At 40.0% G+C, this 13,801-nt stretch overlaps 2 protein-coding genes across 2 annotated transcripts; both read right to left on the bottom strand.

Moving 5' to 3' along the window:
• Window positions 1-619: 619 nt before the first annotated feature.
• Window positions 620-5,320, bottom strand: plbd2 (phospholipase B domain containing 2). Its single transcript, XM_047592503.1, has 12 exons — window positions 5,082-5,320; window positions 4,099-4,192; window positions 3,847-4,005; window positions 3,663-3,763; window positions 3,345-3,559; window positions 2,714-2,808; window positions 2,455-2,615; window positions 2,113-2,208; window positions 1,916-1,987; window positions 1,668-1,820; window positions 1,418-1,580; window positions 620-1,270 (listed from the first exon to the last, which is right to left on the bottom strand). Exons 1-12 carry the CDS (start codon window positions 5,300-5,302, stop codon window positions 1,100-1,102), a joined length of 1,701 nt encoding a protein of 566 aa, XP_047448459.1. The 5' UTR covers window positions 5,303-5,320; the 3' UTR covers window positions 620-1,099.
• A 663-nt stretch (window positions 5,321-5,983) lies between these two features.
• rbm19 (RNA binding motif protein 19) lies at window positions 5,984-12,825 on the bottom strand. Its single transcript, XM_047592502.1, has 24 exons — window positions 12,685-12,825; window positions 12,417-12,599; window positions 12,220-12,333; window positions 11,981-12,022; window positions 11,099-11,312; window positions 10,716-10,963; window positions 10,571-10,630; window positions 10,399-10,477; window positions 10,115-10,186; window positions 9,817-10,026; window positions 9,592-9,722; window positions 9,355-9,482; window positions 9,167-9,263; window positions 8,966-9,076; window positions 8,680-8,880; window positions 8,071-8,140; window positions 7,828-7,982; window positions 7,666-7,726; window positions 7,318-7,397; window positions 7,166-7,221; window positions 6,866-6,982; window positions 6,661-6,766; window positions 6,391-6,511; window positions 5,984-6,296 (listed from the first exon to the last, which is right to left on the bottom strand). The coding sequence occupies exons 1-24, from the start codon at window positions 12,718-12,720 to the stop codon at window positions 6,214-6,216; spliced, it is 2,775 nt and encodes a 924-aa protein (XP_047448458.1). The 5' UTR covers window positions 12,721-12,825; the 3' UTR covers window positions 5,984-6,213.
• Window positions 12,826-13,801: the final 976 nt, after the last annotated feature.

Genomic DNA, 13,801 nt, shown 5'->3' with positions numbered 1-13,801 from the left:
TCAGTTTTATTTATATAGCGTCAATAAAACAAAACATGGCCTGAAGCCTCCACAGCAAGCCTGAAGGCAACGGTGGCAAGGAAAAACTCCCTTTTAACAGGAACAAACTTTGAGCACAACACAGGTCATATAGACGCACCCATCTGACTAAGGCCAGCTGGGCAGAGACAGAGAAGACTGGAGAAATTAGATAAACATACATCTGTCGTAGATACATACAGGCTGACTAAAGAAAACACGTAGAATCTGATTATGACACAGATACAAGATATAGCTAATGATGTTACATGACAGTTTGAGAACATAAGAGGAAGATAGGTTGTTGGAGCATTGTCTATTCAGGTAGAAGTGAAAAACTGCAGGCCATGAAGACTGATCAGGTTCATGGGGAAGTTTGAAAAAACGGGGCTAAAAGTTCCAAGACACTTAATTTATTGGGTTCTGGCTTACACTATATGAAGATCTCAACACAACTGATGGTGGGCAACCTGTGCTTAATAGCCACCTTTCTTGCTCTTCTGTGAGCAGCTGTTTATGAGTACTAGACCAGTTTAACCTTTATTGGTTATTGGTAAAACAATTTTTAAGTATGAACAATAATACACACATTTACCAAAACTAGGAAAGGGTCAGGGCAATGTTTATTGATCAAATATTTAAAAATAGATTAAAACAAGTCAGAATTGCACAAAAATGATCAGAAAAATGATCAACACGTACCATGTGTAACACAAATTGCATCAACATCAACATTAATACTTGGTAATTTTTCTGAAGAAAGTGCAGACATATCCCAAATACAGCATTTCAGTCAGTCATTAGAATTAAAATTTTAAAAAAAGAGTTTAAAAAAGATATTAAAACAAAACAATCAAATGTGAATCAGATGTTGAAGATTTCCTGGTTCTTGATCATATTGCTTCATACTCATAACTTTCTTAGTATTCTATGCTTTATAATGTGAACACTGTAATAATACTATTGTTACCAATCCTCAACCAATCAATGCGCACTGTATTTCCCTTTTTCAAAACATGAGACAGCTCTGGTGGCACTATTTACATTTATCATGTCACTTATATGTGCAGTGTCTTAGCAATTAAGGTGTCCAGGTGACTTTTACAGGCTTGAAAGCCCAAATGTCAGGGTGACCCATGTGCATAAGGTCTTTGTAGGGAGAAGTACTCCACTGGAAGGGTGGAACCTGGTCCCAGGTTGGCCCACTCACTGCCATCATGCCATACTCACGAAACATCTCATAGGAGGTCATCTGCACAGGAACACACACAATGCATTAAATTTAGGAAAAATATGTTCTCCTAAATTCATTTGAGTTCAACATACAGAAAAGACTGAGGGTGTAAAATCGATGCACATGAGCCATAATGGTACGAAAGTGAATTCGAAAAATAAAAACCTTCATGTCGGTTCCTCCATGTTGTCTCTGTTTTAAGGCACCAAAGGGATACGTTCCATTAGCTGCGTTCAGGTCTGAACGGGCTGAGATTGCGTTCTCCCCATTCTCAGGTGGATTGCAGCCTTCACACTTGGAGAGAGGATCTTCCTTAAAGTTATTATATCTGAAACAAACCGACACATCTGATAAGAAACTTGTTTTTGGAAAAACAATCTAGCACCACCAAACCTGAGCAACACATAGATCTTACCTCATGAGACGGATCATGGAGTCCACATCTGTGACATCTGTCTGATTTCTCCTGAATATCTGAGCCCGGGGATTCTGGTCCAGAGAGAACCACGGGCCGAACTTCTCAACCAACTCATTGCAACCACTGGCATTGAATATTTCCACATAGTACCTACGTATGAGCATATGTGAACAAATATAAGTTTTTATATAGAGAACAGTGGAGCTCATGTAATCGAAGGTATAAATTCCAGACAGGATACTCACGGTATGTTGTAACTAGCCCAATACCCCTTCTTCAGCAGTTCCTCAGTTTTATCATGGTAAACGACGTGTCCCCTGCAGCATTGCAAGACAAGAAACAGCCGTTTAAAGTGATTTGTCTCTGATAGGGTTTCTAGCGATCAGTTAAATACTGAATCAGTCATCTGTTTTTGTTTAAGTTTGGGTGCACACAGACTTACGGAATCTGCTCCAACACAACAAAGAGCTTCTCTTTAATATCCGTCTTCCCTGGAGTGAAGTGATTATAGTCCACAATCATCCACTGGTTGTTATACCTACAAAGCACACAGAGAACCTTTAACTAATTCATGTAACAGATGTTCAAGTCACTGATTTTGCATTTCACAGCAAAGACTCCTGATGAGCACGATGGCTCCGTTACAGCTCCATGTCGCAACTGACTTCTCATGTGATCCCTGATAATAAATGTGTTTCTTCCATTGCCTCTCACCCATCATCAGTCCACATGACAGCAAACAGTTTAATCAAGCAGTTTAAATTGATTGATGTGTAAAACTCACGTTCCGCTGTTGTACTCGCTGAATATCTTTGCCCACTCCATGGCAGTGGAAGCCAGGCGATTAGCAACAATGTTCCTCAGCCACTCCATGACGGTTCCCGTGGGCTGAACAAACTTCCAGAGAGCAGGGTTGCTGTTGCCAATGGTGGTTTCCAGTGAAACCTAAAGACACGCAATGTAATAAACACATGAAACAATAAAATAAATCCTTCATTCAACAGCTTATTTTTAGCGCTCTGTTGTTTGTTGAGAGGTCTCACCAAGCCACTGCTCAGGATATAAAAGTCATCTCCAGAGAAGATGGATCCAGGGTAAGATGAGAATGCCTGAGTTCCTCCAGGAAGAAGATCATTGGCTGGGAAAATAATAAGAGCACTTAAAAAGGCTTGAAGTTAGACTAACCTGTATTAAGATTAACATTAACAGTGCTAACAGTGCAGTTCTGCAACACCGTGTTCCTATTTTTAAGTAAAGGATTTGAGTGTGACATTTGGAGGAAATGTGTTGCGTTGCCTTCCTGTATCTGTAAAACATGTGGTAAAGTCAGTAGTATATGCTATTCTGAATATGCCCAGCAGCAAAAAAAAACTTCATATCTGGTAATTGCTTATTCAAAATTCTAGGTGTTTGTTTAATCCTTACAAAAAGCAAATTGTTTTCTTTTCACAGGCAACCAGTTGAGGCTCCACATTCAGATGGAACCAGGCTAAGTAGTTCATAATGTTTCCAGTCTTCATGGTAAGGTAAGCTAACCAGCTGCTGGCTGTTACTTCATATGCACTCTGCAGTTATACACAAGAAGGTATTTCCAAAAAATGTCAACCTATATGTAAATACTCAGGCATCAGAGAGCAATGACGAATAGGAGACACACATTCACCAGTGAAATACCTAAAGGAGAGGCTTTAAAGGCAAAGATGTATTTCTTCATGATGCGCAGCATTGACTGGTAGGTGTTCCAGGTATCATGTGACACAAGAAGCTCTTTATTGTTTGGCAGCAGCTTAATGAGAGCAGAGCAGGAACCAGATCCAAGGGGTCGGGTTTGGCTGGATTTGTTCAGAGCCGATTCCAGGTCCTCAAGGTCCCCGCCCAGCTGAAAGAGTCTGGTTGGACGGAGATGCAGTGAAGCATGTGAGCCAGCGGGAAGTTGGTTATAATCACTGGAATGGTGGATAAACATGTTCAATTAATAAATGAAGTACTTACAGGAAACCAAATGGATTGAGGGAAATGGGCCCCTCTGGAAACAATAGCTCATTATTGTAGCCGTCTTCCAGACCTTTCAGTTGTAGCAGTGCAAGGCGTATCTGGTGAGCAGAAACAGATAATGAAAGATCTGATTTGTTTCACACCAAGAATTGACTTTATCCTCCAAATGTTCGTCAGGTACCTGGTGCCAGTAGGGTGAGCTCGGCTGCTTCTCTATTTGCTCCTGAACCCACTGCAGATTGGTTGTGATGAAAGCCTTGAGACGGTCGCAGTAACCAGACAGAGACGTGAAGGGCCCACAGTAATTCATCAGAGTGTTCATCCAGTGCTTATAGATGAGCTAAACCAACAATACAACATATCTTTAGATGTAATAATGATAATAATGCAAAGCAAACATCTTGACTTCTGACTGAATGAGGTGTAAACTGACTGGAGATGTGACTGCAGCCTCCACTGCTCCAGCGGCGTAAGCTTGGATGCTGTCATTGTACTGACTGCTGGTAGTGACCTCCAAGAAAGACCAGCTGAGGAGAGAGGACACGAGTATAAATGACTTCAAATAAAACAACCAAACATAAATGAATATAAATGAAAGTTAAACCTTTTAGCTTCCCTTTTACAAAACCAGACACGGGTCTAAGATCACATGTTCTTTTCTGGGGGTTTTTTTTTTTTTTTTTTTTTTTGTTTCCTTACATTCTCTAAGGTTCTGCTTTTCTGTGGTCTTTTTTATCTTCTTCTTTCTTTTTTTTTCGCATTTGTCTGCATAGTTGAACACCACAGGGTGTCAACATTATATGAGGTTGATGCAGTTATATTCTTGCAGCTGAAAGCTTTATTACTTCAGTGCGTGAGTGTGACCATCACCAGCCCTCCCTGGGAACTAACCTGTTGATCTTTATTGAATGTAGTAACCTTGTGTGGCAGATAAACCTTGTTTATCTTCTTCTTTCAACAACAATGGGTGTTGCCACATTGCTTATTTTCTTTCATCCCGTGAATACATCTTTATTTATCACATTCAAGGATTTATGTTGAATTTTAGTACTTATTCCCTTAATTTGCACGGAGCCTCAAAAGTAAATGCCTCTGTATTTTAACATCTATCACATATTTCATTTCTGCTATTTTTTTTCTCCAGCCTTTGTGTAGGTAAGAAGCGATAACAATCAGATAAACAACAACTGACTGACTCCATATTTGTCACATCATTATAAACGCAATACATTTCTTAATTTGAGAATATTGTTCCGACCAAACGCTGTCACTATTGCTGATGCTATGATGCCGGATTACAAAAATAATAGCAGTTATTATGATGATGAAGCCTCGACGTATCTATTCCTTTTTATCCATTTTGGCTAATAATACAATAAGCGCCTCCAGTTAAAGGACACATTAACGTCAACTCACCCTGATGTTTTAATATCGTCAGTGAAGTTCGCCCAAGCCACAAAATCTTCTCGATAGCCTTCATGGACAGTCAGCTGTCCAGTTTGTTTGTCAATGAAAGCGGTTTGGATTTCGGCTCGGACGGACGCACACAAACAACAAAATACCAGCAAAGCGGCTATAAGGTTTAAAACCGATGTAAACCTCGTAGAGGTGGACGTTCTGCTCTGCCTGAACGCCATGTTTACATGAAGAAGTCACATGACACTGCGACTGTTCATCATGTGACCCCACCAGAAGCCGTACGTTCAAAAAGCAAAAGACACTCTAACTTCCTGTATTTTAGACGGATAATTTCTTACACTATTTATTTATATATTTCTACATACACAGATAAGTGTATAAATCACAGGCAGTATAAATATGGACAGTATAAACCATAGCTAGTATAAATTATAGACGGCGGAACTGCTCATCTAAAGTGAAGCCAAAGCAAGTAGAGCTCCCCCTGGTGGCTGGCTGCAGTAAAGATCACAAACTCCACCGCTCTCCCAAGTTAGTGAATGGGACTTGGGCCAAGCTAAAACAACGGTGGTTTCTATCATTTCATGTAGTTAATATAATGTTGATGCATGTTCAAGTAACATTTTTTGCATATATTTAATTTTATTTAGTTATGTGATGCTATAGAAACAAGATGTGACATAATGGCAACCACCAGTTGCCATGCCAACCATTCGGGAGGCGGCGTCATGGGACCGTGAGAGTTGTAAATACATTTTTTAAAAATAAATACAGTTTATAATCCAACATTTCCTTGTAACCAGTGGAGGTAGAGCATTGCCTGGTATTAATATTGTTAGGGTTATGTTAGGTATTTGAGCTCCATCACACATGAACATGAGACAATAAGAAACGTGTATAGCTTTGAAATCTTAAAATTTTATATAAACTGACATCAGCCCCATCATGTCTCTTTGAGTTCTCAATCTATACAAAACACATAAGAAATTCACAAGAAAACTTCTGAAAAATCTGTCAATAAATTCATCATAATTTGCTCCTCTTGCAGACACCATTAGTCCATGTTTTGTTCTTATTCCAACAGATCAACACAGGAGCGCTGGTCGGGATTGAGCAACGTTCAGTGGTTTCAGTCCGCTACATTGTCATCAGTTTCCATCGTCTCCAGAATTCCTTCCAAAACTTCTGCTTTTCGCTGCTTTTTTGTAGCCACTAATATGGAAAAAAAAAATAGTTTAATTAATAACACAAACTACTTTCCTTTAATGGATCCCATTCTGTGCTTTGTTTAAAAGTGTATTTTTACCGTGAAAATGTTCAGCTGTTTTTCGTCTGAGTGATTCTACTGTTTCCTCGGCATCGGCCCACTCTAGCACAAGACGTCTCCCGTACAGATGGGTGCTGTGGCACAGCGCAGTAAAAGCTCTCTATGAGGAAAAAACAGAGGAATACAACATAAACAGTTATATATAACCAGTATATAAGTTATAGATTGTACAGACTACTATCCTTAAGCAGTAAAACCCTTCCGTTTGTTAAAATACCTAAAAACAGATTAACGAAATCATGCCCAAACCTTGGCATCCTGTTTGGTGAGGAAATCTACGAAACCAAATCCCCTATGATTTCCTGATCCAGCCGCTTTCTTTGGGAGACGGACAAACTTCAGCTCCCCAAATGTACTGAAAAAAAAATGTAGAAATTACAGTGTTAAATAGTTTTGCTCCAAACAGTGTTATTAAAAAAAGAAAAAAACAGCTGTGTGTGCACGTGACAGCTACCAGAAGAGTTCTCGAATTTCCCGCACAGTAGCTTGGAAGGGAACATTGCGCACAAGGATCTTGGATCCCTTCTGCTTCTTCTCAACTTGCTTCTTCTTGCGGGTCAACTCAGTATTTCTGCAGACGGGAAAATAACCGAGTTAAGTAGTGCCAGCACACATGACTCCATCGTATTAATGAAAAGCTTTATATTCCGAGGCACACTTAATTTCACAACCAGTTTCCAGACATTTTTTTGTTAATCAAATTATTGAACCTCCATCTTTATAAGACAAAGTCACAAACCCATTTGATTCTTACCTTGTGGCTTTCTCAGAAATCTTCAGCTCTAACTGGTGATCATCCAAATTACAGTGCTAGTGCAGGGTTGCAAGAGACGGATCACAAATTAGCTAAACACCAGGTCGCAGAAAAAGGCTGTGAGCGTTTTAGTGAGAAAGCAGAGCCCATACCTGTAGCTGCCTCATGGCCTTTTGTGCTGCCTCTGCTGTCTGATACTGAACAAAACCGTAACCCATAGACAGCATTTTACCTGGAATTCAAAACATCATGAGACACAAAATTAAAAGATCAAGCCTTCATCACCGACACCATCAATATAATCGTTGGGTCCACTGGGTTTTCTTAGTAGAGACAAATATGATTATTTAGTACACATCTCAATAATTTTCCTGTACAAATAAATTGTTTCATTTTTCCACAAGTCTAGAAATTTTTTTTTTTCCAATCCAAAGTACAAATTGTAAATATCTAAACTTATGATATACATTTGATGAATGACCGGAGTTGATTTTAGGTACCTGCTTTATCTTTCTTCTTGGAGATAGTGCAGGATTTGACTTTACCACATTTGGAGAATGTCTGCAATAAAAGAAGAAAACAAAGTTACACGTCGGTTTATTGAATCCTTTAATAAACTGTCCCCATATGTAACCAAAGGTTGTTTTTATGAGCTGATCTACCTCTTGTAGTTTCTCCTCTGTTGTGCTGAAATTGAGATTCTTAATGAACAGTGTTGAACCTGGAACAGATTCCTCCTCCTCCTCCTCCTCTTCCTCATCCTCCTCTTTTTCTTCTTCCTCCTTCTTCTTCTCCACTTTCACTGCCTCCTCTTTGTCTAACACAGATCAAATATAAGCAATCTGGTTATTTCCATCTAGAAAATGTTAAGATTGTCAGTTTTATGAGCGTTTGAAGGCGACTACCTGGCTGTGGTTTGGTCGACACAAACACCCCGACAGGTGCCCACTCCAGGTACAATGGGACATGGTGGAACTGATGTGAGAGAAAACATTGATTAACAAGTTAGTGGCCTTTGGTAGAAGTAGAGGAGTAATGAAAAAATTCAAGATGGAGGAAAGTAGTCGAATGTTGTATGTTTACAGGACACTATCAAAGCACAATGATGGAAAACGCCTCATTTAACCACTTCAATCTAAACAAACTGGTTCAATTGGGCCCGATCACAGATTCATTATTAATTATTTTGATCAAGATGACAATATAGCACCTAATGAACAAGTAAACACTTGACCTGATTGTTTCTTTGCGGTGTGAATGAATACATTCTTTTAGCATGCTGTAAAAATCTGATTCAATTGTAAATTAATCTGGGCAGTGTGACTGAAAGTGTGTGTCTATCTCAGTGTCTTACTCCTCTTCTTCTTGCATCCGCCAGAGCTCAAAGACGTATTTACATTAAATTAAATGTAAACTAAACAAAAACATCTCGCCTTCTGAATGACCGAACGTCAGCGAGTAAACCTGTTATGTTTTCTTAAATTTGACCACTGCTGATGAAAAGCTACACACACCTTGCTATAAGCCAGTCGCGTGAAGGCTCGTTTTGCTTCGGTTGGTTCCAGGAACTCGACGATTGCGCTGAGCCCTGACGGCGGCAGCAGCACTCGGCCCAAAGAGCCATGAGGCGAGAAGAGCTCCTCGAGCTCCGATACCGTCACTCCGGCTGGAAGGTTTTTAACCAGGATCACAGTTGTGCTTCTGGCTGCGGCCGCCTGCACACGAAGTGACACAAGCAGGATTAAGTGCTGTATTCTTAGAGTTCATCGGGACGTAAAGCAGCGTTTATGTTAAACTTACCTGACTAAAAGAATCCAGACTGACGCCGTTGTCTAGTAGGAACTGTCGAGTCTCCTGGACGATCTGTGTTTCTCCCAGGGCCATCCTCACTGCAACACTTCCCTTTGACTCCTGTACACGACAGCAAAAAAAAAAAAAAAATTATGTAACGTGCTGTTGTAACAGCATCTGACATGAGATAAAAGACACAAAGTCACTCACGTGGTCCAGGACTTGGCTTTTGGTGGTGTTGTATTTTTCAGCAATGGCATCTGCCACTGCACTTGTACCCAGGAACAACGTGTTCCAGTTGTGTGAGCTAGAAAAAAGCAGGCAATTTATGTTTAAAAGAAAAAAAAAGAAAAAAGAAAACATCACACACATAAATAAGTTAACCTGACTGCATTTACCTGGAACTTGTAGTTTTATTTTTAGCATCTCTTTGTCGTTTGTAAGATGAGGAGCCGGGGCCACCAGCGTCAGAGGAGTCCGCCTGTTCTTTCTTCACTGTGGACGGAAGTAGGTGAAGCATTCTCCCCTAAAACACGCAATAAATAAAAGCATCATGTTTCCCGTCCTTTAACCGATGGCACCACGTGATCACACATCCACTGAGTAAATGTTACAAGAGGATCAGAGATAAATACCTGAAATATGTGACCATCTAGCTGAGCCAGAGCTGTCACAGCGTTCTCTGGTATCATATATGTCACAAAAGCAAACCCTTTAGGTTTCTTGGTCAGATTGTCAATAGGGAAGAGCACATCAGATAAAGGACCTGTAAAGATGGTACAATTATAAGACTCTAATCTCTGCAAGTGAAAACTTGAAATAAATAAGAACACGTATTGTACTGGCTTTTCAGAATTCACCATGTTTAGCAAACAGCTCTTTAAGCTCTTCCTCTGTGCAGGTGTAAGGAAGATTTCTGATGAAGAGCCGTCCTGTCTCTGAAACATCTTCCTCCTCCTCATCCTCTTTGAGCTTCCTGGTGAAGTTTCTGTCGATTTCTTTGTCCTTTCTGTCCCACTTTCCCTTAGCCCCAGAGGCATCCACACGGAAGACCTCAATGTAACGCCCCCCTGAAAACACACGAGAACAAGGTGTGTCTTAACCAAGATAACTTTTACAAACAATGGCGGAGAAAGATGAAGTCATAATATCTCTCACCTATGTAATCTTTATTCTTTGTCAAGGCCTTTTTCACCTCCTCTTCAGAGTGCAGGTCCACATATACATAACCTGAAATACAAACATACAGCAACACACGAGTTGATGCATGATCCTGTGCACAGTTTATATAAACAGGTACAGCACTAAGAGAGGAAGTGTTTTATAGTTCCTATAACTGTTGGAGAATGGCAACAGAAAAAGTATTTATTTCTCAGGGGGAACTGAACATATACAAGGGGATTATTGTCCAAACATGATGTTAAATGCCTTCACTAACGTACCTGTTCTATTTCCACTTTCATTCTTCCCAATCCTCACAGCCGCCGGCTTCAGCGGAGTCATGAACTCTCGAATTTGTTGCTGTTGACATCGGACAAGAAGATATGTTGAATAGAGAATATACTTCTCAGGGCACATTTACATCTGCTCTCTGAACTCAGGAGGCTCACTCACCTCTTTAACGCTGAACGGGGCTCCTCTCAGTTTCACTGTGAACTCTGTCGTTGGCTCCATCTGCAACAAATAGATGTGGTTTTAAGAAGTCAGAAATGATGAACAAATGATGTGCAACACTCAACAGTAAAATCTCAACAATCACCTCCTGCTTGCCAGTTTTCTTTGCTTTGCTCTGCTTCTTATCCTGAGAGGAAACTGAGGTTACGGTCTTTTCTCTGTCGCCGCTTTCATAGGCACTGTCTGTGGGTTGCACAGGACCATCATCCTCTTCTTCGTCGCCACCATCTTCCTTCTCTTCACTCTCCTCCATGACATCCTCTGTTCGTGCCATCTTTGAGCGCAGGTAGTCCATATCGGATAAGCCGGACTTCAGTGCTTCTTTAGTGGAACCTGAAACCAACAACATTACTTTCATTTTACATTCATTCTGTATATTTTTTTTATTTTTGTTTAATTAAGATGAGGATGAAATATCAACATTACGATAGACCTTAAATCTGCCTACACCACGAATCCGTGACTAACCTTCATCTTCTTCCTCATCATCACATTCTCCTGCGTCCTCCTCATCCTCTGACTGGTCTGAATCAAAGTTGAGGTAATCGTCTGAAGCAGGTTTCTTCTTGCTCTGTGTTTTCTTTTGTCCACTGTCGGGATCAGTGTCGTTCGCCCAGATCGGTGCTTGGCTACGGTTCTGATGCACTGACAGGAACTCCTTGAATCCTGGTTCCTCTTCCAGCTGAGCCGAGACAAGGATGGAAACACGCAAAGATTAAGTTATTAGCAGAAATTCCTGGCAACTCTTTGTAAACACAACTTGGCCTCTACCCTGCAGCTCAAAGATTAAGACCAACAGTGGACAAGTACGCTAGAAAGTGAATGTAGAGGGGGTTGCTGTGTAAGAAAAAACAAAGCCCTAAATAAAATAAATAAAACGCTATTTTCTAATTGATTTGTGGCTGCTACATTGTGACAAGAATAACGCTGCACAATGCTGCGGAAAGTGCCACACTGTGAGATGTTGTGACCAAAGGTTGCAGCCCAGAAATGTTCAAAACAATAAAAAAAAAAGAAGGAAAAATGAGTAAGAAAATAATAAAATATTAAGAATGATAATACAATAATAAATAATAAGAAGAAAATAATAAAAACGAGTAACAGTGGCTTGTAAAAGCCAGTAGCATTTTGTAACACATTAAATTGTTATTTAAAAAAACATTACTTATTCAAGTTGGAAAATCTTAAAATGAGTCGTAACATTGCAAATACATAACAGTTATTACAATAATTTAATGATAGAAATGAACAAGACAATATGTAGCGGACAGTGTTAAATATATTTACAAAAAGACTCTTGGTTTCCTCTTATAACACTTTTGACCAAAAAAAAGTTACATATTTACTTACATTTCCGAGGACACTGGTGGTTTCCTTTTTCTTGTTCTTTTGCTGAGACACAAAACAAAGAGTATTTTATTAAAGGTGGAAGAAAACACATTAAATAACTGAATGTTGAAACATAAAAGTTGCTAAATTATAAGTATCAATGTACTACAACACACTGTATTAAAGGGAAAAGTAAGAGCTTATTTTTATTGCTTTAACTCTAGAGAGAAGGCTGAACCTGTCATGTGATGCTCTCCTACCTTTTTGCTCTCGGTGTCAGGAGGAGCAGAGGGTTTATCCTGGCCTGAGTTCTGTGTGTGTTTACTCCAGGCTTTCGCTTTAGTGGGGTCTCCAAACGCTTTACACATCTCCACCTGCAGTAAACGACAGCCACTGGTTCACATGTGGAAAAACGAATACGCCAACAAAACTCGTGTTCAGTCGACTGAAGCCATACCGTGACTCTGGACGTGTCCACGAAGCTCTTGTGGAAATGTCTCAGAGCTCTGGTAGCGTCGTCCTCGGTTTTAAACCCCACAAAGCCGAACTTGCGGAACTTGCCGTCTTTAGTAAACTTCAGGGAGCAGTCTGTCAGAGTCCCAAAGTCAGCAAACATCGACCTGAACCTCTCCTCCTTCATCTGCAACCAAGACACAGTTATTTTCAGGTGGGCTGAAGCGACATGCTGTCGTTACTGTCCGTGGATATGTCAGCGGTCTACTTACCCCGTTGGGGAGGTTTTTAACGATGAGTCTCGACATGGTTGAAGTAGCTGTAAATCCACTAACACAGCGTAAGGTAGGTTTTAAATAAATGTCAACAAACGAGCGTGTACGTTCCTCTAGGCCGCCATGTTGGAGGGAGGGGCTTCTTCTTCTTCCTTAGTTTTAATGTCGGTCGTCAAACCAGCCTAGAGGTGCTTCACCGCCACCACCTGGATGAATATGAAACCAGATTAAACAGAAAAATCAAACTACAATTGTTTTCATATTACACTTTTTTTAACAGTCGTGCTTATCATGCTCAAAGTCCACATAGTGGAACATCGGTATCAAAAATATTCATTTATATTCTGTATTTGATGCAATGGAGTTTTTCGTGTTATGTTCCTGTGGGAAGACATCTCCATCTCCTCCTCCTCTCCCCCTTCAGCACATTTCTCCTTTCTTAGGAGTGATCATGCACATTACCAGAAACAACCAATGTTTGTTTCTAAATAGTTTTAAACTGGAAACATTAGCTGATAGAGGTTGTTCCGTTAGAGATTCTCAATTAATGTTATCTTTCTGTCTTTCAGTCCCAACTAGACAAGTAACCTTGGCTTTTATCCTTTTATTCTTTATATTTGAGTGGGAGAGGTGGAGAGAGAGGAAGATAGGGAGATGGAGCAGGATGAAGAGACAGAGAGCAAAAACAACTAAGTAATATAATCAAAGTCACAACCCTAGTTACTCAGGTAGCTTCTTTTTTTACTTTGCATTGTGGACCCCAAATGTTTTTCACATAATCTAATAGTGTTTTACACAACAACTACATGGACACGGAGTCCAACAAGGAGTACCAATGTGCAAAGAAAAAAGGAGTGATGTCATCATTTATAGTTTAAATGATATGCAGTGAGTTGATAGAGTTCAAACTGGTGCATGCAGCTGCTCCCACACTTTCATCTCGGGTACCTGCAGATACCACATTACCAGGACATACTATATGATTTATGTTAAAAAAAAATCTATCACAATTACCAACTTTAAATTTTAATTTGCTGATTCCATTCTTTAACACATGAACTTATATTTGACATTTTAAAGTTGTGTAGATGTGTACAGTTTGAGGTCCAACACT

The sequence above is a fragment of the Mugil cephalus genome, chromosome 8 (assembly GCF_022458985.1).
Source record: "Mugil cephalus isolate CIBA_MC_2020 chromosome 8, CIBA_Mcephalus_1.1, whole genome shotgun sequence".
In the NCBI taxonomy this organism is placed as follows: Eukaryota; Metazoa; Chordata; class Actinopteri; order Mugiliformes; family Mugilidae; genus Mugil; species Mugil cephalus.
The sequence above is the reverse complement of the archived record's forward strand: the minus strand, read 5'-3'. Positions and strand labels throughout refer to the sequence as shown.

Bases quoted from the DNA above. Each gene is read 5' to 3' on its own strand.
- plbd2 (XM_047592503.1), bottom strand. From the start codon at position 5,302: ATGGCGTTCAGGCAGAGCAGAACGTCCACCTCTACGAGGTTTACATCG. The intron at 4,006-4,098 runs GTCAGTTTACAC...TTGTTGGTTTAG, and splicing joins AGGCTGCAGTCACATCTCCA to CTCATCTATAAGCACTGGAT. The intron at 3,560-3,662 runs GTAAGTACTTCA...CCGTCCAACCAG, and splicing joins CTCAATCCATTTGGTTTCCT to ACTCTTTCAGCTGGGCGGGG.
- rbm19 (XM_047592502.1), bottom strand. From the start codon at position 12,720: ATGTCGAGACTCATCGTTAAAAACCTCCCCAACGGG. The intron at 10,478-10,570 runs GTGAGTGAGCCT...CGATGTCAACAG, and splicing joins CCCCGTTCAGCGTTAAAGAG to CAACAAATTCGAGAGTTCAT. The intron at 7,983-8,070 runs GTAGTCGCCTTC...GATCTGTGTTAG, and splicing joins GTCGACCAAACCACAGCCAG to ACAAAGAGGAGGCAGTGAAA.